Here is a 24,957-nt window from a genome sequence, read left to right on the forward strand (position 1 = left end):
CATTTAGACAAAAGTAGCCATTTACAGTCGTGACACTTAGATCTTAAATATAGCATTTATTTAACAGTAAGGCAAAAGGGGGCAGCTAGGTGGCACAGTAGATAGAGCACTGACCCTGGAGTCAGGAGTACCTGATTTCAAATCTGGCCTCAGACATTAATAATTGCCTAGCTGTGTGGCCTTGGGCAAGTCACTTTACCCCATTGCCTTGCAAACCCCCCCCCCCCCAAACAGTAAGGCAAAAGAAATAATAATAATAATAGCATCACAGATGCTCATAAATTAAAGTAAATACATCATATAAACTTGGCTCATACTTTTCCATCAATTCATTCAGTAACTGTGAGGGTGAGGGGTCACTTGGAGAAAGGAGTGTATGAATGAGGAAAATCCATATGCTCAAGTTAACTTACAACTCTACAAAGTAAACACTTCGGTATTGTCTATAAATGTTCTTTGATAAAAATAACTTATGTGTTGATCACTCCTGAGCTGAATTAATCCACACTGTGCTTAACTAACAACTCACTATGACCAAACAAATATTTGCCAGGTGACTTCTCTGGTTCTTTTTTCCAAGATGTTCTTTATGGTCAACTGGATTTACCCCTTAACAACAACTGCTTAGTTGTTTCAGGTTCAGTTAACATAGTTCTGAAATATGCCCTTTCACTTCCTATCTTTCTTGGTTCAGACATTGGATCCTCTTACTTTATAATTAAAATCTCAATTCTTTGTCTAAAATTTGGTAAATTATATTTGTTGTGCTGTAATTCAAGAGTTTTTGATATCCATATTTCCCAATCAGTAAATCAAAGGTTCTTCATTTATTCTAATTCAAATCACTGAAGCATGATTTGCTCTTCATTTACTTTATATATCATAGTCTGTCATATTTAAAAAATGAGTAACTGCTTCTTTTTAGAACTTTGAGCAAACTTATGCCTTCATGAATGAACTGTCAATGCAGTCTTAACTAGTGGCTATTTTTCTCAGAGTAGACGTATATATATATTATTTTCTTAGACAAATCTTGTCTACTCTTTCCATAATATATAGTCCCCTTCCTCTTTACTCAGACTGCTATCATCCTAATATGGAGCTCTATCTCTTCTTTCTGGAACTACTTGTAACAACATCCTCCTTGATTTTCCTGCCTTTTGATTCTTTCTTCTTTGGACTGTACTTAATTTTTATTGTTGTTAAGTTTTTTCAGTTATGTCCAACATTTTGTGACCCCCCCATATGGGGTTTTCTTTGGGGCAAAGATACTGGAGTGGTTTTCCGTTTCCTTCTCCAGCTCATTTTATAGATGAGGAAACAGACAAATGGAGTTAAATGCCTTACTGAGGACCACACAGTTAGAAAGTGTCTCAGGTCAGATTTGTACTCAGAAAGATGTCTTCCTGACTCCAGACCTGGAGCTCTATCCACTGCACTACCTAGCTGCCCAATTTACCTAATAGAACTTCCATATTAATTTTCCTAAGGAACATTTATAATACATTATTCTCTTGCTTAAAAACCTTTTGAAGCTCTTCAAATAAAGAACAAACTCCTTAGCATGACTTTCAGAGTTCTCCACAGTCTGGTTCTATCTATCTAACGTGTCTTTTCAACCATATTTCACTTGACTTTTCTGTAGATATTTAAGTTCCAGTTAGACTGTACTACTAGCTGTGGTTTCTGTACTCTACCTGTTGCCTCCCACTTCCATGCATTCCCATTGTCCTTTACCCACATACCTGGAGTATACCTTCTGTTCATCTTTGCCTGCTAAATCCTTTTCTTTTAGAAGATTTTTCTAGACTCAGTTCTAGACCTCTCTTTTTCCTGTTGCCTTCAATATTTCCTCTGTGTTCTCTTCTTCCTTGAGCACTTGCTATATTTCCTTACTGTGCTCTATCTTGGAGCAGTTAGGTAGCTTAGTAGACAGAGTCTTCTTCCTGATTCAAATCTGGCTTCAGAATTTACAAGCTGTGTGAACTTGGGCAAGTCATTAATCCTATTTGCCTCAATTTTCTTACCTGTATGAGCTAGAGAAGAAAGTGGCAAACCATTCCAGTATCTTTGCCAAGAAAATCCCAAATAGGATCATGAAGAGTTGGACAGTATTGAAAAATGACTGAAACAACAACAATGCTCTATTTTTGATTATGTTCATCTGCATAAATGTCAAATTCTTGCAAGTAAATTGTAAAATCTTTGAAGGTTGGGACTTTCATTTTTCATCTCTGTATTTCTATTTTCTTGCACAGTGCCTTCATTTTGTAGGGACATGATTAATGCTTCTGCAACTGAACCTTCATACAAAACAACTATTGAATCTATTTCAGAGATGGGGACAATGAATCTTAAAGGAGTTTCCAAAAGTACAAGGAGCGTTGTGTTAGGAAATCACAATTTTTAACTTTATAGATATAACTTTCCATCCATTGTATCCATCCATGACATTGTATGTCAACACAAATGGCATCATTTGTGTGACCCAGACTGTGTTTAGTTAGTTTATTGACATTCTGCTGAAAATCAAATATCTAACTTAAGGTTGAGCTAGATGATATCTATTAATCATGCATATTCCTGCTAGCTATCTTCTTCATTATCTTGCCTAGAATTTGCATAGTCCCTTTTAACCTTCCCAGGATCTTATCTCCTTGGATAATTTATACCCTGGTGGGGAAGGAACTAAGGGCACTAGTGAATATGGGAATTCTTCTTTGAGTCATGGATTGAAAGTCCATCTCCTGAGGTTCTGTATTTGGATGCAGAAGGGCTGGCTTTTTCTATTTCCCTTAGGAGGAAATCACCTACTATCATTTTTTTTTTCTTTAACTTAAGATCTATAGCTACTGGTTTACTGTTTTCTAGATGGAACATTTCTTCTCCTTCAAAGCAAGGGTGATCTTTCCCCCCTTAAATCAGGATCATAAACTGCTTACTGACCTTATTGTTCAACAAAATAGAGATAAGTTGCTGACTCTCTAGGTGTTCTACAACTAACTTCGGAATATTTGGATATTGTTCCTTCCCTTCCTTCACTTTGGCTTCCTGTTTCCTTCAGAGATGGTTCAACATATTTCCAGTTGATGAGATTTTCCTCCCTTCTTTCCTCCCTTTAATTTCTCTACTGGCAGAGAAAATCTTCATTCAGCTTTTCCCAGAGGGAATCAGTCCTAGAGACAGACTAGGAGTGTCCCTCTTCTGGAATTCCCATAACATTTCCTTAAATGCCTTGTGTAGAAACAGTATGGAACTTATTTCCATGGCAACAAAACTGTAGGCAGTGATGGAATAACTATTAATATTTGCTTGAACTTTTTTAACTATTTGCTTTGTCAGTACCATTATAAACTTTTTTGTTGTTTGTTTGTTCCCCCTTTCTTCCCCCTCCACCCAAAGGCTTATTAGAGACATAAATCTTTATGGATTCTTCCCTTTGCTTGGGGGACTATATTTCTAGTTTAACTTCAAAAGCTTTCAGTTTATGTTAAGGTATTTGTAGTAAATCCAAAGGTGGTATATTAAGAAGACAAATTTGTTTTCTTCCAGGGTGCTGGGATATGGTGCTGGCAGCCAACTCTGTTTCCCATCTTATCCCCACCATTGTGATATAGCTAGATAACTAGGGGTAGAGCAAGACAAAGAGATGGATAGATAGATATATAGATGTCTACATGTCTGTCTGTATTACTGTATTTTTCTATTTTAGTGCTCAGAACACATATTCCAAATCAAATAGATTCTAACCCTGAATAATATTTAAGACCTAATTGAACCCTATGAAATGAACTTTCTAACACATTTTCAGTTTATTAGCCCTCTAAATAAAATTGTTAGCATCGGTATAGTAGGAACAATCCTGGACCTATAGCCAAAAGTCCTGGATTGAAAGCTAGCTCTCTCACTTAGGAGTGATGTGACCCTGGGTAAGATAACAGAATCTTCAGAATTGTAAGGTACTAGAAAGATCATGTATTTTAACCCATATCTAAACAATAGTTCCATCTATAATAACTTGACGTGTCATCAGTCAACCTGTAGTCACAGGGAATTTACTACCTCCCAATGAAACATATTTCACTTTTACGTAGTTTTAATTGTAAGGTAAAGAAGTTTTCATTAAATGAAACTGAAATCTTTCTCCCTGCAATTTTCAACCAGTGTTCCCAGTTTTGTCCTTTTACTTCACTTTTCTGGGCCACATTTTCTTTTTTTCTTTCTTCTAGTAATCTTTTTTTTTCTTTCATTAAAGATTTTATTTGAGTTTTACAATTTTCCCCCAATCTTACTCCCTCCCCCCATGGAAAGTAATCTGTCAGTCTTTACTTTGTTTCCATGTTGTACATTGATTCAAATTGAGTGTGATGAGAGAGAAATCATATCCTTGAGTGTGATGAGAGAGAAATCATATCCTTAAGGAAGAAACAAAAAGTATAAGAGATAGCAAGATCAGACAATAAGATATCTGGTTTTTTTTCTTCTAAATTAAAGGGAATAGTCCTTGAACTTTGTTCAAACTCCACAACTCTTTATCTGGATACAGATGGTATTCCCCATTGCAGACATGGGTCACATTTTCTTAACCTTTAAATGGATAACTTAGATTAGATCATTTCCAAAGTCTGACTCTAATAGCTGATTCTGAAAGAAGCCCCACTTTTCAGAAAAAAATATGTCTCCTTTGGAGTTGAGATAACTTACATAGAAAGAAAGAAGGAAGGAAAGACAGACTTTTAAGTAGGATTCATTGTGATGTAATAGAAAAATAAATCGCTTTAGGTTCAGTTCTGATACTAACTCTCTGACTATGGCAGATCACTTTTAACTCCTTTAAGCTTCCATTTCTTCATTTACAAAGTGAGAATAATATTATGGTTCTCCAGAAAATACTTTGTGAACTGTAAATTCTGGAGGAGTGTGAACTATTATAATTATTCTAATATTCCTCTCCTATATGCTTCACCATTGTATGGAATGGACCCTGCATTCTCAAAGGCCATGCTTTTCATAGCCTAAACCCCATAAAATTTTATCAGGTCAAGAAGATTTCAAATACAGATCTGATGATGGAATTGTTGTCATTTTTCAGAAGACAGTAGCTAGTTTCAAAACTTTATCACTGGACTGTTGGTTTCCAGGTTGGCCATAGAAACTCATGAAGACCATCAATTAAGATATACAGAGGCTATAATATATATCAGAGGAGGGAATGCCTACACTTCAGAGTTTTGCGTATATTCTTTGAATAAAGTGATGAGGAAAATCACTCTATACATCTTAAGTTGGGAATGTGTGTGTATTGGTGACACTCACAGGTTCATTTCTGAGATGGTGGGTATGGTATGCTTATCATTCATGTCCTCAACTGTTTCACTGAGTTGAGACTCCTGTACTCTTTTCCATGACATGTACATATACCGCATATTTGGGTATGTTTGATATGATGTGGGATTTCAAATATTTAACTTTGCTTGTTTTTACAAATAACAAATTTTTAGCCAAGAGGTTTTTAAAAAGCTGTTTTTTTCTCCTCCCTTTTCTTGTTCATCTCTCCCCTCTCCTTCCCCCTCCCTCAACCTCCCTTTATCTAGCAGTCAAGAAACTAATGCCACTGATAGCAGTGGAAGTCGCTTAGTTTGGCTTGATGACATTCAGTCTCAGACAACAGAAACCTTCAGAACAGATAAGAAACCAGATCCAGCAAACTGGGAGTATAAATCTCTTTATCGTGGGGACATAGCAAGGTACACATTATATTCTGTCCTTAAAATTTCTAGAAATAATTTATTGATTATGATACATTGTCTTGAGTTCTTCCATTCTAATTCCCTTTTATTTTTTCCTTCTTAATTTGGTATTTTGCTGAAATGTCTTGTCAGAATAATAGCTGTAGCCCTAAAGTTGTTAGAAATATGTTTGTGATAATATATTTTTTTTTCATTTTTACAAGCACTTTGTCCATAGGACAACTGTTCTGGATACTTGAGGGGATTCATATCTAAAATGTTTTTAAGGAGCTTACATTCTGACAGGGGAGTTAAAATATGCATATAAATCACTGTAATCTTGACAAAAGTGGAATAAAATTATAAGAAGGTTATAAAGTATTGAGATGGTTCAGAAGAGAGAAAAAACTTATAGCTTTAAGACAGGGGCACATAGAGCAAGGGAAGGAAGTTGGATGGTCCTTTGAGCTGGTCCTTGAGGGATAGGTTAGGTTTCAGTAGGTTGAAATGGATAGGAGAGTAGACTGGAGAGTGTGTTAGGTATCACAAAATCACAGAGGTAGAAAAGCACATTTGGAGAAATGAGGAGTAGTTCAGTTTAGCTAGGACATAGAGCAGGTGAAAGTAATATGAAATAAAACTGGGAAGTTAGGTTGAAACCAAGTTGAGGAGTACCTTCAATTCTAAATGAAGGACTTGGGAATTTATTGGGTGGTTAGTCATTGAAGATTTTTGAATTGGAGAGTGCATATTATCTTCTGGTGGAGTAGATTGTGGTTTGGTACAGAGAATTTGAAAGAACAATTACAATCTAATGTAAAGTTAAAAATGTTGTAGTAGTTTTAGCTCTAGTATCCATTCCTGTGATATCTATCCTCTCATTTTTTCTTAGCATATCTAGATTCCTGGCATAATGTTGAGACACTGAAGACACTTACATATTTATTGACTCCATATATCTTTCTAGCTGTGAGCATAACCTGGAGGTAACTAGAAGAATAGTTCCTTGACTGAATTAGAAAGGTTTAGAAGAGGGAGCAGTTTGAAGGAAAAGATAATGGATATAGAATTGACATGTTGAGTTTGAGATGCATTCAGGACATGCACTTTCGAGTGTTCTAAAAGCAGTTGTTGGTGGACTTAAGGAATAGAGATTTCAAAAAAGTTGGAAACATAAATCTGAATCATCAGCATAGAGGAGAATGAATTGGTGCAGGGAGATATGAGAACCAGGAAGAACAAATATTAACTAGCTAGTCCAAGGTCAGAAGTAAAGAAGGACTTGTGTGTTGGCAGCTTTCTCCTCTTTCCCTCTCTTTACTACATCTAATAAGAAACTCAGAATCACACAGTAAATGAGCACTAAGTACATGGAGTATACTTTCATGTAGCTCTAACAGGTAGAAAAACAGTCCTTTTACTTCTCCTGATTCTACCCTACTTCCAAAACTCTCCTCTCTTTAGACCTTCTGTACCACTTCTTACCGATGATAATTAAACCAGGGGAGCTGATAAGATAGATACACAGAGAGAGAGAGAGAACGAGAGAGAACGAGCGAGTGAGCGCAAAGAACAGGACCTAGAATTAACCTTTCAGTTACATCCAAGGTCAGGGGGTAAGATACAGATCCAGAAAGGACTTTAAAAAAGGAACAGTAAGATAGAAAAAAGAACCAAGAGAAACCAATGTTGTGAAACACAGAAGATTATCCAGGAAGAGAGGATGGTTAATAATGTCGGCTATTTAGGAGGTCAAAGAGGATGGAGAAAATAACTGAGAAAAGACAAAAGTTAAAGAGGGAACTGAGAAAAAAAATGAGAAAAGTTCATTAGATTTGGCAGTCAGAAGGTCATTGATGACTTCAGAAAATTATGCTTTACATGAGCGAGCCAGTGTAAATGGTTGAGGAGAAAGAGGAGAGGAGAAAGTAGAGGCATCTAGAACAGATAGTTTTTTTTTTGTTTTGTTTTTTGTTTTTTTAGGTTTTTGCAAGGCAAACGGGGTTAAGTGGCTTGCCCAAGGCCACACAGCTAGGTAATTATTAAGTGTCTGAGACCGGATTTGAACCCAGGTACTCCTGACTCCAAGGCTGCTGCTTTATCTACTATGCCACCTAGCTGCCTGAACAGATAGGTTTTTCCTAGGAGTTTGACTGAAACAGAGAAGATAGGTATAAATTAACAGCCTGAGGGGATGCTGGAGGATCGAGTGAAGGTTAAAGGATGAGAAGAGAGGCTTAGATATATATGTGGCAGCAAGGATCCTGAGAAATTAAAGATGAGGAAAGGAGAGAGACTAAGTCATAAATGGTGGAAACCTTAGACTATACAAATGAGTGGCATGAGGCTTAAACAGTATTGTCAAGAAGTCTAAACCTAGAAATTTGAGGTTTGTGGGAGACGGGGGTGGTTGTTGGTTTGTGGCTATGTTTGAAGGAAGTGATGGGATTCAGTGTTAAGTATACTCAATATGTTAATGGATGATATACAGAAAGCAGAACTATTTAACTGTTATTTTTTTTTCCATCCTCACCACCAAAGAGAATAAACTGTAAATGGCACAAGGAATGTGGCAAGGAGGGACTGGAAGCAAAGTGCCTAGAGTCTCTAACATTCTTTAGATGTGTTCATCTCCAGATGCAAATAAGCTATCTCTAAAGTACTGAAAGAACATATGAACATCATAGAAAAACTATTGGTCATTTCTGAGAAGTTGTAGAAAACAAAAGGTACTAGAGTTGTACCAAGCTAATGAAATAGGAGAAAAAGGTAGGTTACAGAAATTAAAGATAAGTGAGACTAATGACAATCTTTAGAAAAATTTTAGATTATTAAAACAAATGATTTGTGAGCAAAGAATGAATTCATCACTAAGTTCTAGCATAGGTTTGCCAAGAATAACTCATAACAAATTTTTATCTCATTTCCTTTCTTGATATTAATAGATTGGTTGGTTGATTAGGGAAATACTATAGACATAGTATATTTGGATTTCAATAAGGCATTAGACAGTCTTTATATTCAGGGAAGTGTAAGCTAGATGATATTAGGTATATTTGTAATTCTGAAAACCATAATAAGGAACTTATTTAGACATTAAGGAGAGAGAATTTTTTTTAAAGATTTTATTTGAGTTTTGAGTTTCACAATTTTTCTCCCAATCTTACTTCCCTCCCCCCACCCCACCCTCATGGAAAGCAATCTGTCAGTCTTTATTTTGTTTCCATGTTGTACATTGATCCAAATTGAGTGTGATAAGAGAGAAATCACATCTTTAAGGAAGAAACAAAAAGTCTAAGAGATAACAAGATCAGACAATAAGATATCTGGGGTTTTTTTTTCTAAATTAAAGGGAATAGTCCTTGAAATTTGTTCAAATTCCACAGCTCTTTATCTGGATACAGATGATAGTCTTCATTGCAGACAGCCCAAAATTGTCCCTGGTTGTTGCACTGATGGAACGAGCAAGTCCATCGAGGTTGAACATCACCCCCATGTGGCTGATAAGGGTATACAGTGTTTTTTGGTTCTGCTCATCTCACTCAGCATCAGTTCATGCAAATTCCCTGAATTCCTGTCCCTCCTTGTTTCTAATAGAACAGTAGTGTTCTATGACATACATATACCACAGTTTGCTAAGCCATTCTGCAATTGAAGGATATTTACTTGATTTCCAATTCTTTGCCACCACAAACAGGGCTGCTATGAATATTTTTGTACAAGTGATGTTTTTACCCCTTTTCATCATCTCTTTAGGTTATAGACCCAGTAGTGATATTGCTGGATCAAAGGGTATGCTCATTTTTGTTGCCTTTTGGACGTAGTTCCAAATTTCTCAAGGATAGAGAATTTATAGGACTGGATGACATTTGCTCCATGATATATTTGAGACCTTTTTTCCTCAATTATTAAATCAAAAGTATTTATTATGCAACTGCACAGTTCCCAATGCTTTATTAGAAGTTTAGGCATTCAGTAATATCATTGTTAGTCTCAATAAAGGGCCTTAGAGACAAGCCACAAGTTCTAATTCGTGGTCCTTTTTAATTTTTTAATTAAACAGATGTTTACATGGAAATAGTGTTTATCAAATTTTATGGGTAACAGAAAGTTAGGAGAGATAACATTTCAGAAGACAGAATCAAGATTCAGAAAGAGTAAATTGATGAGTCCAACTAACAAAATGAAATTTAATAGTAATAAATTTTAAATACACTTGGGTTCAACAAGAGTAACAACACTTGAAGTAATTCAAATAAAAAGATAACTTCCACATGTTTTTTTTTTGTCTTGTCTGCAAGTTCATTGTGATCCATCAAAATGATGTGGCTGCTATCTTAATCATCATTAACAGAAGTATGGTATCTAGATCAAGGGAGGAAATAGTTCTGTTCTGCACTGGCCTGTCCATGTTTGGAATATCAGGTCCAGTTCTTAGTGCTACATTTAATTTCATTTTTGTCAAATTTGCCAAAATTGAAAGAGGATGGTGTCACTTTGGAGAGGTTATGAGGGTAACTGATATTTAATCTGGAGAAAGTGAAGTTTTACCAGCTCTTTTCAGGTAGTTGAGGAATTGTCATGGGAAAGAGAGTTTTATTGTATGCATTAATTTAGAACAGAATTAGGACAGATGTGTTAGTTATGGGGAAACAGCCTTAGTTCAGTGTAAGAATAAATTTTCTAAAATTTAGGACTAAATGATAATAAAAATGGCTTGTCTTACAATGTAATGTAATGTCTTATCTATCAATGTAAAATGTTGAGGCTGAGGCTGTGGTTCAAGAGATTTAGAAGGAATTACTTTTTTTTACTTATTTCTTGTTGGGAGGAGGTACAATAGATTTCAGCCCAAAGTTTCTTATGACTCTTGAGGATAAGTGGAATATTAATATATTTATTTTAAAAATAGAAGAATTCAAAACTATTATAATTTTAATAATTAAAACAAAAGGTCTTTGATAAAATTCAATGAATTTTTTTTGTTTATTTTGAATACTAATGTTTGAAAGAAAGCCGGTTTGATGCCACTTATTAGGACCTTTATTACTTGCAAGTAGAATGAGGGTTTTTCTGAGGGAATTGTGGCAGGAATAGGAAAAGAGGATTAGAGGTTAGAAGAAGAGAGGAAGAAGAGAAAGAAATATATATTACATAATATATCACACAGTATATATATTACATTATATGTTATTATTATTATTACTATCATTTCATAGAAAATATGAATCAGTTTACTTGTGGTGGAAATTAAGGAAGCTGTGATCATTATAATACAAAAGTAATGGAAGGAGGGACCCACACTGATTACAAGTGATAACTGCTGAAGGAAGGAAGAAATGTGGAAAGGATCTTTAGAAGTCATCCAGTTTCTCCCTTTCATTTATAAATGGTCATGTAGTTTGCCTTGGTCATCTACCCAATGAGTGATAGATAGCACTAAGGATAGAATGCAGGATCCTGGACTCCTTGGCCATGGCATTCCTACAATGACCCTGAGTTGCAGAAGGTGACATGTTAGCAGAACTCAAACTCTGGCTTGTTACCTCAAACTGAAAAAAAAAAAGACTTTTTTTTTTGAGTGTAGAGTCAACAATGGATGAGTAGCCCTGGAAACGTTTAAAAAAGTGCTGAGTCATGGAGGAATTGGGAACTGTTTGAGGGGTGTCACTCTTACAACAGATGAAATTATAGATCCTCAGAATATTTAAACAACTATAATCTAGCTTTGATATTTCCTATTACTGTGACCTTGGGCTAATTACTCAACTTTCCTAGACCTCAATTTCCCCTTCTATAAAATGAGAGGCCTATATTAGTTGTCTCTGAGGCCACTTCTAGAGCTAATGATTCTATGTCCCATAGTAGAAGACTAATAGTTCCTTTTCTTAACAGAATAAAAAGAGGAGAGTATCCTCAAATAATGTTAGAGGTGGAAGAGACATTAGCAATGATCTACTTTTAGCCCTCCTTTTTTGACTGGTTCCAAAGTACAGTAGTCCCTGAGAAATGGGGGAAAAATGTCAATTTTAGTTTTATTCTAAAATAGAAAACTTGAAAAGTAATTTTGATTGATACATTTAATTTCTTTCAATGTTAGATTTTTTTAATTGGAATGTATTGTGTTAGAAAGAGTATTAAATATTTAGGTTCTAGACATTCCTTGTTTTGCCATTTACTAGTTATGTGATCTCAGATAAGAGTATGTATCTTTTCTGGGCCTCAATTTCTTCTGTAAATAATGGAAATAATATTTCCTGACTGGCTTATCTCACAGGCTGTTATGAAAATGGAATCTGATGAAAGAAAAGTGTTATTAATAAGTCTCATTTTCATCTCCCATTAACCAGCTGTTGAAGTGGAATAGGTAGGTGTCTGATTGTAAAGAAAAACAATTGTTTAATACTCACATTTTTCTAATTGAATCTTCAGAGATGAACTTAGATGTTCTTAGGTTAAACTAGTCCTCTTCAGGGTCTTGGAGCATGGAACACGCAGCTAACCTATAGAAATGAGTTTATATTTAAGGCTCATATTACATCCTTGATGGTGTTATACAATGGTGCTTCAGTTGTGCAGTGGTATTTTCCTGAAAGATTGAGTATAAATCAAATTGTATTTTCCTTCCAGCTTGCATTATAATTTTTGAACTCTAAATCGTTATGCCATATCAGGATTTGGAGATGGCATCCCTTTGGAAAAATATTCCTAACCAAGCAAAAGGTCCAGCAAGGTCTAAGCAGAAAATTCAGTTATCTCTGTACCTGACAACAGACCACCTATCTGTTGTTCTAGGATCAGCCTAACTAAAAGTTACCAGAAGGTTGACTACCAGAGAAGACTGAATTATTTTGAGGAATATGCAAGTGAAATCATGGCTCTTTCAAAAATTTAGTTTAATTTCTAATTAATCTTTGTTTGGGGAATATGTTAATTTGGTTATGTTAATGATTAGTATTAGTTTCTTTATTGACTGTTATTCTCCATTAAGTAGCTTATAAAACATATACCTAAGTAGTCAAGAAGAACGCTATATAAAGATTATAATGTGATTAATGATCTGCAGTTCATCTGTTTTGTAATTTGGGATTTTCATAGTCTTGGGTTCTGAAAGTGGGCATACCATTACTCAGAAAAATAGAAGATTTCATCAAGAGAATACAAAGCAAACATCTATTTTTATGTTGGTTTTTTTTTAATAAAATATGCTTTTACTTAGAGGTAGTAAACTGACTTCATTTTTTTTAAAGAATACTTCAGAGGTTATACTAATGATCTGAAATATTGTACAACTCATAATATTGTCAAGGCCCTAATATTTCTTAGAGTAACCTTACTTCCGTAGGGTAGATAAGAGTATTTAAAAACTAAAAGTCTTTAAAAACAATGCCTTCATACATATATATTCTTGCATAGATATATTTCAGTATAGGTTTTCTTAATACTCCTGTGTATTATGCTTTATGTATTTAAAAACATTTTGAAAAGGTTGCCTATAAGCTTTACCAGATTGCTACTAGTAAATACTGCTTGAATTGTGACTACTGGGAAAGAAATTGTAACTTAAAAAAATTATACCTTGGTCAGAAGTAGTGGGTTGGAAAGAGGATAGAAATGCACGAGAGAAGACATGACTTCTGGTTTTGGTTCTGCCATAAGGTCACTCTGTTGACCTGGTCAGATTTCTTCATAGGACTTTAAATTTCTCCACCTGCTGAATTAGAAGTTGTCCTTTATTTAACACCTAAAGTATTCAAAACACCATGCTAAATCCCATGAAGGAAATAAAAAAATATGTTAAAAAGACCCATATTCTATTGCTGCTTATTGTGTAGTAGGGGACTTCAAAAACCTTTCTGAGATCCAGCTATTTGTGATACTCAAATGTATGCATAACCAGTTACTAATTTTTTTTTTAAAGATACAAAAGGAAGGGAAACTCTTGTCTTGGCATTAATCCTAAAAAACAACGTATATCTTGGGAAGGTACTTCCACAGAAAAGAAGCAATTGCATAAGAAATCTGAACGCTACTTCTCTAAGAAAAGTGTGCGTTCACTTAGCATTGATGGAGTTGCTGTTTGTAGCAAAGCTGAAGTATTCTCACCTGATCCCAACCCATTTATACCAGTAGAAGACTCTGATGATGAAGTTCTACCTTCTACCTCAACTTGGGTGAATCCTTTGGGAGTTTATGATAAGTCTACAACATTGTGGTTACAAGGACAGGGTCCCTCAGACCAAGAGACAAAGCAGCCTGTGTCTCAGAAGGATAATGAAGATGCTATTTTAAAAGCTAAAGTAGAGGAATTTAACAGAAAAGTTCGTGAGAATCCCAGGGATATTCAACTGTGGCTGGAATTTGTTTCTTTTCAGGTAAGTTTTATTGTCCATTGTTTAGTTTAAGTTCTCTCATTTGGGGTTAGCCCTAAGTATGGACAAATGAAGTAGTCACTCTAGTTGTTAACTAAAATATGTGGACACGGGGAGATTTTTGGCCATTCATTTTGAGTCATTTAAATAGTTGTGATTCTCCTATCTCAAAAAAGAATGCCTTGTGTCAGTCAGATGAATATTATTCAGTACAATTGTTAATGGTGCTTTTATGATATAATTGGGATGTAAACGCAATATTTTTAAATGATGGACATAAACTTAAAGAAATTTATGCACCAAACCTGAGTAATGTTTCACCAGTAAGAATCTCTCAACTTTCACTTTTTAAAAAAAAGGTAATTGTGAATTCTGTTGTTATTAATAATAACAATAATAACTTTTTAGCGTTGCTAGGAAGAGCCAATTTGAGATGGTCCATGTACTGTAAAACATTTAGATGCCTGACATTAACTACATGTCATGTATAATTATAACTCAGTTTTCCTTTTGTTTTGAGGATGAAGTAATGAAAGGACCTGGCTTATACACCATCAGTGAGGGAGAGCAAGAGTCTAGAAGAAAATCGCTGAAACTAATTCTGGAAAAAAAATTGTCCATTTTAGAGCGTGCCATTGAAAGCAACCAAAACAATGTGGAACTGAAGCTTGCCAGGTTAAAACTCTGTACAGAATTCTGGGAACCATCTACTTTGATCAAAGAGTGGCAGAAACTGATCTTTTTACACCCCAATAATTCAGCCCTATGGCAGAAATACCTCTTATTTTGCCAGAGTCAATTTAGCACCTTTACAGTAACCAAAATTCACAATCTGTATGGAAAATGCCTCAGCACCCTGGCAGCAGTACAAGATGGGAGCATCTTATCTCATCCTGCATTGCCTGGAACTGAAGAAGCTATGTTTGGTAAGAAGATATCACTGTGAAATGAAATACATAAAGATAGTTGTAATCAAGGGCATTTGTTTTGTGTGTGTGTGTGTGTGTGTGTGTGTTAGGAAAAAAATGTACTGAAAATGTCTGGAGTCTTGCTTCTTGAATTGATAAAGCAAGCATTGCTACCCCCCATATGGATGTAACAGATGCTTGTTGTTTGCAAAAGAACTGGGAACATATATTGAGTGAATTACTGATATTTCAAAGCTGAACCTGGAATATTAACATGAGGAGATAGATGTGAAGTTTTCTAAAGATAAATTCTTTCATCTTGTAAAATAAATTGAGTTTGAATTAATACTTAGCAAGGTAATGAAAAGTTTGTTTGGTATATGATATTTATTATTTAGTTTTCTAGTTGCTTTTTTCCTACTTAGTAGGTTGCTGCCATTTGATAGATAAAAGTAGACATTTACTGAGTCAGTTTGGAGCCAATCATCCAATTAACAGACACTAATCCACTGCTCTTCTTGAGTCATAAGTCAAATTATTTAAAATGTGGTAAGGAGCATCTTCTATTTCTGGCAAATGGATATATTAGATGAATGAATAAGACATTTCTATCAGGTATTAGAAAAGCTGATATTTTAAGTACTTTTTAGAGAAAATCTACTAAAAAATAATTTTGAAAGCATTCTGACAACCTAGATTCCTAATTTTTTTAAATGAAATCATTTCACTGACTTTTTACTCAAGTACAGATTTACTGTTCTTATAAATTGATCAAATAATTACTTATCATCCTTATAGATGATTTAAGGTTCTTAGATGAGTAGTTATTGGAGTGAAATAAATTCAAAGATTCCATCATAAGATCTTCATCTGTTTATGCCATGGACATATGATAAAATCTGCTGGTGAATAATGCCATCTAGTGCTAGAGTGGATATAGGTCTCGTTACTTTTTGGTGAAAATCTGATACACTTTAATGGCATTTTTATCAAGTACAAGTGAAATTTGACTTTAAGATAGTTAATAATTAGGATAATTTCTCAACTTATTTCATATACTGTGCCATTTTTAATTCTGATATTTTAACCAAGTAGATTAGTTATGAAATGTGAGGGAATGCATTTTGTTATTTGCTTGTGTAGGTATACCAGAATATTGGATAACAGTTAAAGCTTTTTAAAAGTTTAAACCTTTTGGGCAGGTAGGTGGCACAGTGGATAGAGCACTGATCCTAGAGTCAAGAGGCCCTGAATTCAAATCTGGCCTCAGACACTTAATTACCTGTGTGACCTTGGGTCATTTAACCCCATTGCCTTGTGCCCCCCCCCACCCAATATTTAAAGCTTTTTTTTTCCTCTTGGAAAAACAATACTTTTTTGTTCTTTTGTTTTCAGCTCAGTGCAAACCTATTTTTAGATTAAAGAGGAGGAAATTTGTGTATTTTGGAAAATGAGCTCCTTCTTTTAATGATGTTAAAGAGTAATTTTCTCTTTTTCTTCTCTCTTTTATAGCACTCTTTCTTCAGCAGTGTCATTTTCTCAGACAAGCTGGCCACACTGAAAAAGCAATTTCTTTGTTCCAAGCCATGATTGACTTTACTTTCTTCAAACCTGATAGTGTGAAAGATCTCCCTACCAGGGGACAGGTCAGTAATTTCTACTTTCTTATTTTTCCTCATTAGAATGCCATCTTGAACACACAGGAACTTGAGGGCTAGGAAGGAAACCAAGGATGACATGTAGAATGGTGGTCAGATGGAAAAAAAATCATTTTCAGTAAGTAGTTTTTTCTAGACTATGCTGGTTAATTAAACTGGCCTTTTCTTGTGAACAGAATTTAGTGAACTCTTATTATCCATTAGGCAATATTGAGTGCCCACTTTTTTTGCCTAGGTATAATGAATGTCATAGAAGAGGCTTTATTGCTTTTAAGTTTATGCTTCTGTTGAAATGATTACTGAACAAGGTACTAGTAGTTCTACTGGCATGTATGTTTGTATAATATAATACTGCAAAAGGCATATATGTAAAGATGAAATAAGTTTATGACCAGAGGTATTACCTATTGGTATATACCTATTGGTCTAGAGAATAGTAAGTGGAGGTGATACTGTATACTGGAACATAACTTGAATTAAAATAGTTAAAATTCTAATTCATAGTAGTTTAAATTCAAAGTCCAAGACCATCTGATGGAGTGATCTTGGCTAATTTACTCTAACAATAAAAGATTTAGATTTCTCTACCTATAAAATGAAGGGATTGGATTGGATAACCTTTAAAGTTCTTTCTTGTCTTTGATATTTTCTAATAAACAGTTTGTTAGTTGATTAAGATATGTATGATAGAAGAATTTGTATGGATTTAATAAATATGATATAAAAATGATAAAAAAAAAACAAATGTAGTCCAAGTGTGTTGGGGAAAATATATTTTAGTTCAGTACAGCAGCAGTGAAACAGCGGCTCTCAGGGGATATATTATAACTTTAAATGCTTACATGAATAAATTGGAGAAAAAGGAAATCAATGAACTAAACATGTAACTAAAAAAATTAGAGGGGGGTGGCTAGGTAGTGCAGTGAATAGAACACCCACCCTGGAGTCAGGAGGACCTGAGTTCAGATACTATCTCAACACTTAATAATTACCTAGCTGTGTGGCCTTGGGCAAGCCACTTAACCCCATTTGCCTTGCAAAAAGAAAAAAAAACCTAAAAAAATAAAATAAATTAGAGAAAGAACAAATTAAAAATTCCCAGTTAAATACCAAATTAGAAATTCTAAAAATTGAAGGAGAAATTAATAAAAGCAAAAGCAAAAAACCTATTGAATTAATAAATAAAACCAAAAGTTGGTATTATGAAAAAAACAATAAAATTGATAAACCTCTGGTCAATTTGATTAAAAAAAAGAAAATCAAATTGCTAGTATCATAAATGAAAAAGGTGAACCACCAATGAGGAGGAAATTAAAGTAATTTGAAATTATTTTGCCCAACTTTATGCCAATAAATTTGATAATCTAAGTGAAATGGATGAATATTTACAAAATATAAGTTGCCCAGGTTAAATGAAGAGGAGATTAAATACCTAAACAACCCTGTCTCAGAAAAAGAAATTCAACAAGCCATCATTGAACTCCCTAAGAAATCTTCAGGGTCTGATGGATTCACAAGTGAATTCTCCCAAACATTTAAGGAACAATTGGTTCCAATTCTATATAAACTCTCTGGAAAAATATGGAAAGATGGAACTCTGCCTAACTCTTTCTATGAAACCAATATGGTGCTGTTACCTAAACCAGGAAGAGTTAAAACCGAGAAAGAAAATTATAGACCTATCTCCCTGATGAATATAGGTGCAAAAATCTTAAATAAAATCTTAACAAAATGATTACAACAAGTTATCACTAGAATAATACATTATGATCAAGTAGGATTTATCCCAGGAATGCGGGGTTGGTTCAATATTAGGAAAACTGTTAGTATACTCAATTATATCAACAAACCTATTAGAAATTATATGATCATATCAATAGATGCTGAAAAATCTTTTGACAAAATACAGAATCCATTCCTACTAAAAACACTAGAGAGTGTAGGAATAAATGGACTGTTCCTCAGAATAATAAGCAGTATCTATCTGAAACCATCAGGGAGGCTGGGTGGCGCAGTGAATAGAGCACTGACCTTGGAGTCAGGAGTACCTGGGTTCAAATCCGACCTCAGACACTAATTACCTAGCCGTGTGGCCTTGGGCAAGCCAATTCGCCCCATTGTCTTGAAAAATCTATCTGAAACTATCAACAAGCATTATATTCAATGGGGGAGAGGCTAGAGGCATTCCCAGTAAGATCAGGGGTGAAACAAGGGTGCCCATTATCACCACTACTATTCAATATTGTATTAGAAATGTTAGCATCAGAAATTAGAGAAGAAAAAGAAATTGAAGGAATTAGAATTGGGAAGGAAGAGACAAAACTCTCACTCTTTGCAGATGACATGATGGTCTACCTAGAGAATCCCAAGAAATCATCCAAGAAACTACTGGAAACAATTAGCAATTTTAGCAAAGGTGCAGGTTATAAAATAAACCCTCATAAATCCTCAACTTTCCTATATATGTCTAGCAAGATACAGCAGGAAGAGCTAGAAAGAGAAATCCCACTCAAAGTAACCTCAGACAATATAAAATACCTGGGAGTCTATTTGCCAAGACAGACTCAGAATCTTTTTTAAAACAATTATAAAACACTTCTCACACAAATTAAATCAGATTTAAATAACTGGGCAAATATCAACTGCTCATGGGTAGGTAGAGCTAATATAATAAAAATGACAATTCTACCAAAACTAAACTACCTGTTTAGTGCCCTACCAATCAAAATTCCAAAAAATTAATGAGTTAGAAAAAATTGTAAGTCAATTCATCTGGAGAAATAAAAAGTTAAGAATTTCCAGGAACTTAATGAAAAAAAGTGCAAAAGAAGGGATCTTAGCCCTACCTGATCTAAAATTATATTATAAAGCATCAGTCATCAAAACTGTTTGGTATTGGCTAAGAAATAGAGTGGTGGACCAGTGGAATAGACTAGGTACAAAAGCAGGAGAGGATTATAGTAATCTGCTGTTTGATAAACCCAAAGAGTCCAGCTATTGGGATTAAAAACTCCCTCTTTAATAAAAACTGCTGGGAAAATTGGAAGTTAGTATGGAAGAAACTTAGATCCGACTAACACCCTTTTACCAAGATAAGATCCAAATGTTTACAGGACTTAGAATAAAAAACAATACTATAAGAAAATTAGAAGATCAAGGACTAGTTTACCTGTCAGATCTATGGAAAGGGAAGCAGTTTATGACTAAGGAAGAGTAGGAGAACATCACCAAAAACCAACTAGATGATTTTGATTACATTAAATTAAAAAGCTTTTGTACAGACAAAACCATTGTAACCAAGATCAAAAGAAATGTAGTAAATTTGGAAACAATCTTTACAACTAATGATTCTGACAAAGAACTCATTTCTAAATTATACAGAAAACTGAGTCATATTTTTAAAACATTAAAAGCCATTCCTGGGGTGGCTAGGTGGCACAGTGGATAAAGCACCGGCCCTGCAGTCAGGAGTACCTGGGTTCAAATCCGGTCTCATACACTTAATAATTGCCTAGCTGTGTGGCCTTGGGGAAGCCACTTAACCCCATTTGCCTTGCAAAAACATAAAAAAAAAGGCCATTCCCCAATTGACAAATGGTCAAAGGATATGCAAAGGCAATTTATAGATGAGGAGATCAAAGCAATCCATAGCCATCCATAGCCCTATGAAAAATTGCTCTAAATCATTAATGATTAGAGAAATGCAAATTAAAGCTTCTCTGAAGGTACCACCTCACACCTCTTAGATTGGCCAATATGACCAGAAAGGATAATGATCATTGTTGGAAGGGTTGTGGGAAATCTGGGATACTGTTATACTGTTGGTGGAGCTGTGAACTCATCCAACCTTTCTGGAGAGAAATTTGGAATTATGCCCAAAAGGCAACAAAAATGAGCATGCCCTTTGACTGTCTATACTGTGTCTATACCCTGAAGAGATGATGAAAAAGGGTAAAAACATCACTTGTACAAAACTATTTATAGCAGCCCTGTTTGTAGTGGCAAAGAATTGGAAATCAAGTAAATGTCCTTCAGCTGGGGAATGGCTTAGCAAACTGTGGTATATGTATGTCATGGAACACTATTGTTCTATTAGAAACCAGGAGGGATGGGAATTCAGGGAAGCCTGGAGGGATTTACATGAACTGATGCTGAGTGAGATGAGCAGAACCAGAAAAACACTGTATACCCTGACAGCAACATGGGAGTGATGTTCAACCTTGAAGGACTCACTCAGTGCAACAATTGGGAACAATTATGGGCTGTCTGCAAAGGAGAGTGCCATCTGTATCCAGATAAGGAGATGTGGAGTTTGAACAAAGTTCAAGGACTATTCTCTTTAATTTAGGAAAAAACCCCAGATATCTTATTGTCTGATCTTGTTATCTCTTAGACTTCTTGTCTGTTCCTTAAGGATATGATTTCTCTCTCATCACACTCCATTTGGATCAATGTACAACATGGAAACAAAGTTAAGACTGACAGATTGCTTTCCGTTGGGGTGGGTGGGGGGAGGGAAGTAAGATTGGGGGGAAAATTGTAAAACTCAAATAATATCTTTAATAAAAAAATAAAAATACAAAAAACCAATATAGCAGCAGTGAAAGGAAAACCTAAGAGAGGTGTCTCATTTTAGGTAGTTTTGTGCCCTTCCTTTTCATATAGTACAGTTTTGCCCCATAGATTGACTTAACTTTTACTGTGAATGCACAATATCTATAGCACAACACTGGAATTTGATCATTGCCTTGTTCTTTCACAATGTTTAACTCTTTCATACCTTTTAAAAAAAAAATTTTTTTTATAAGGCAGTGGGGTTAAGTCACTTACCAAGGTCACACAGCTAGGTAATTATTAAGTGTCTGAGGCCAGATTTAAATTCAGGACCTCCTGACTCCAGGGCTTTTGCTCTATTCACTGCACCATCTAGCTGCCCCCCTTTCACACTTTTTAATGTTTACTGCCCAATTAATCTTTCAGTCACCAGAAATTTCCCTCTCTGATTTTATTCTTAGCTAGAATCACAGATGAATGAGCAGTATTATTTGTTTTTTGAAAATAACTCTACATACTTGTGCTTAGTCTTTTGCACATGGAGGTGCTTAATATTGTTTTATGGTCACTAATGAATAGCAGCCTTAGGCAAGTTGATTTTCTAATAAGAAACATTGGGTGTCATTTGGAGCTCCTTTTAGGAGTTGTTTGCTCACATATATTGGTAATTTAAAAAGTCAAAATATATTTAGTATTTATATTCCACGTGATTCTAGAAGGATTGTAGACGAGTTTCAAGTTAAATTTACTTCAAAAGTAGGACAATTCCAGATGAAAATGGATCAAAGACTATCCAAAGTATGGCAGAGAGAGATGCTGCAGGAGAACTGAGAGAAGCCTATTACTATAGTTGGATAGATTAGCTTTGAGTTTCTTGATAATGGAGGTTGAAAGAGAAGCCCTTTATACCTAATTTCCATTATTTTGACCAAAGAAAACATGCCAATTTGTTTGTAAAAATAAAGTTTTTCCTATAGTTAGCTGGTTCAAACTTTTATCATATACAGGAATCCTTAATATACCACTAATTTATTATAGTTTTGTTCCTTACGCCTACGTAGAAAGAATCTATTATCTTTTCTTAGATGATGACCAGATGATAGTTGTTTTTCCTCCCCAATTACACTCTAGGTGAAACATTCTTGGATGTTTGTTTTTTCACATGAAGTGATTTTAAGACCAGTCATCTGGTCACCCCTTCAGAATTTCCTCTGGTTTCTTTATAGACCTCCTAAAATATACCTAGAATTAATTGAATTGAATTCTCAAGGACTAAGTACTGCAGAATGTAGTGGGACTATTTATTTTTAAAATTAATTTCTTTTAATCAAGAAAAATCTTTTTTTTCTTCCTACCACTCCCCTTCTCAGTTGAGAAAGTATGAAAAATAAAACCCCTGGTGCAGCATGTATAGTCAAGAAAAACAGAATTTCATCATTGATCTGAATCAAAAGAAATAAGCTCATTCTGCAAACTGAGTCCTTTATATCTCTATCAGTTCTTTTGAAACTGTTTTTCATTATATTTATCACAATTTCTGAGTCATGTAAAGTTATTTTTATAAAGTTATCTCTGTTTGGGCATCCATAGCACACTGCTGAATTTTTAAGCAACTAAAACCTGAATGTTTTTGTTTGTAGTTTACTTTTTGAAGTTAATTATAAAACTTTATATCTGTTCTTAATAAATTTTCATCTGGTTTGTCTAAAGATATATATTGGGTATGTAGTCATATTTTTAGATCAAGATTCTCTTAACTTATTTGTCATTATTCCTCCCACTTCATCTTTTTCATAACTGATATTTATGCCTTTGTCTTTTTACATAACTCATCAATAAAAATATTGAGCAGTATAGAGCTTTCAGAGCAGCTAGGTGGCATAGTGGATAAAGCACCAGCCCTGGAGTCAGGAGTACCTGGGTTCAAATCCAGTCTCAGACACTTAATAATTAACTTAATAATTACCTAGCTGTGTGGCCTTGGGCAAGCCACTTAACCCCATTTGCCTTACCAAAAAAACCCAAAACTAAAGAATAGAGCTTTCTACAAAGTTCTCTTTGCAAGTTGATATCAATTCTAGTAGTATAATAGTATAGTAGTAGTATAGTAATTCATTTAACTATGATTTTACCAAAACAAACCCACATTTCTCTATTTCACCGACAATATTACGAGTCTTTCAGTGAAATCCTTTGTTAAAATAACATACTATATTTAAACATTTCCCTAGCTACCAAGCTACTAATCTCATGTAAAAAATGAAATGTTAGGCTCATTCCTGATGAACCTGTGTTAGTTTCTTGTGATCACTATTTTTCTTCCTATATTCATCATCTATTAATATATTCTAAGATATTGCCAATAATCAGTGTCAAATTCACTTGTATTTAGTTTCAGGAATTTACCTTTTTTTTCACCTTTTTGAAAATTAGGACAGGTTTTCCATCTCATGTCTTTTTATCATATATCCTATTCCCCATAGTCTTTCAGAAGTGATTGTCAAAGGTTCCATGATATCTCAGGTCCATGGAATGTAGTTTTTTCCAGAGCTTGAAAACTTGAATTTCTTAAAGCAGCTTGCAGTCTATACATTTGTCTTAGGTTCAAATTTCCTTTTAACTGTGTTTCTTCTGCACTTTCCAGTTTAAGTTCTTTCTCTTTATTGACATGACACTACCCTTTTCAAACTGTTAGCATAGCCTTTGCTTGTCCTGCTCTGAAAAATACCTGACAGGGGGCGGCTAGGTGGCGTAGTGGATAGAGCACCGGCCTTGGAGTCAGGAGTACCTGGGTTCAAATCCGGTCTCAGACACTTAATAATTACCTAGCTGTGTGGCCTTGGGCAAGCCACTTAACCCCCATTTGCCTTGCAAAAAAAAAAACCTAAGGAAAAAAAAAATACCTGACAGCCTTTTAAAAAAGTCTTATTTGTTGTTTTTGTTTCTACTTTATGAACATTTCCAGGTTACCTACCCATGAGAGCTCTCTACTTACAAAAGCAATACAGTCAAGCAGAAATAACCATACAATGCCCTTATCTGAAAGTGTTTATAATATATACATGCCATATCTTTAGCCCTTCCTGAACCTATTTTATTAAGTTTTTTTTAAATCAAGCAAGGATTAGAAGTGATTGCAAAAGATAAAACTGAAGAGTTTCTGCACAAACAAAATTAACACATATAGGAAAAGAAGAGAAGCAGTTGAGTGGAAAAAAATAGAAAAATTGAGAAATGGAACAATTTAAGTGCCCAACATACAGAATGAAGCTCAAGATGGAGGTTTATATTTTATCCTAAAGGCAATAGGAAACCACTGGACTTGGTTGAATAGGTGAGTCATATTGTCATATTTATGCTTAAAGAAAATTACTTTGTCACCAGTAGATAGGATGGACAGAATTGGTGAGACTTGAAGTAAGGAGACAATTAGATTGTTGCATTAATCTATTCAAGAGATAATGAGGGCCTGAGCAGGGATAGTTGCTGAAAAGCTTATTAGAAAGTTAAGAAGAGTCTAATTTGAGAGATAGGAAGGTAGAAAAGACAAAATTTAGCAATTGACTAGATTCATAGAATGAGAGAGAGCAAGATGCCTAGGATATTATTGAAGATTGCAAATCTGAGACTCTGGAAAAGTAGTAGTGATTTTGACAAAAATAGAAAAATATGGGAGAGGGGAAGATTTAGGGGGAAAGATAATGAGTTCAACTTTAGCTTTGTGGAATTGAAGATA

At 34.7% G+C, this 24,957-nt stretch overlaps 1 protein-coding gene across 2 annotated transcripts in view; it reads left to right on the plus strand.

The window, feature by feature from the left end:
- Nucleotides 1-24,957, plus strand: part of NRDE2 (NRDE-2, necessary for RNA interference, domain containing) — an 81,807-nt gene that overhangs the window by 20,374 nt on the left and 36,476 nt on the right. Inside the window, exons 4-7 of one of the 2 annotated variants that reach the window (XM_074235514.1) lie at nt 5,595-5,747; nt 13,651-14,104; nt 14,622-15,027; nt 16,522-16,655. In XM_074235514.1, coding sequence (XP_074091615.1) covers nt 5,595-5,747; nt 13,651-14,104; nt 14,622-15,027; nt 16,522-16,655 — 1,147 coding nt within the window. The remainder of the gene's footprint in view (nt 1-5,594; nt 5,748-13,650; nt 14,105-14,621; nt 15,028-16,521; nt 16,656-24,957) is intronic. The other variant, XM_074235515.1, reaches the window with a different exon arrangement.

Source organism: Macrotis lagotis, chromosome 4, assembly GCF_037893015.1.
Source record: "Macrotis lagotis isolate mMagLag1 chromosome 4, bilby.v1.9.chrom.fasta, whole genome shotgun sequence".
NCBI lineage: Eukaryota > Metazoa > Chordata > Mammalia > Peramelemorphia > Peramelidae > Macrotis > Macrotis lagotis.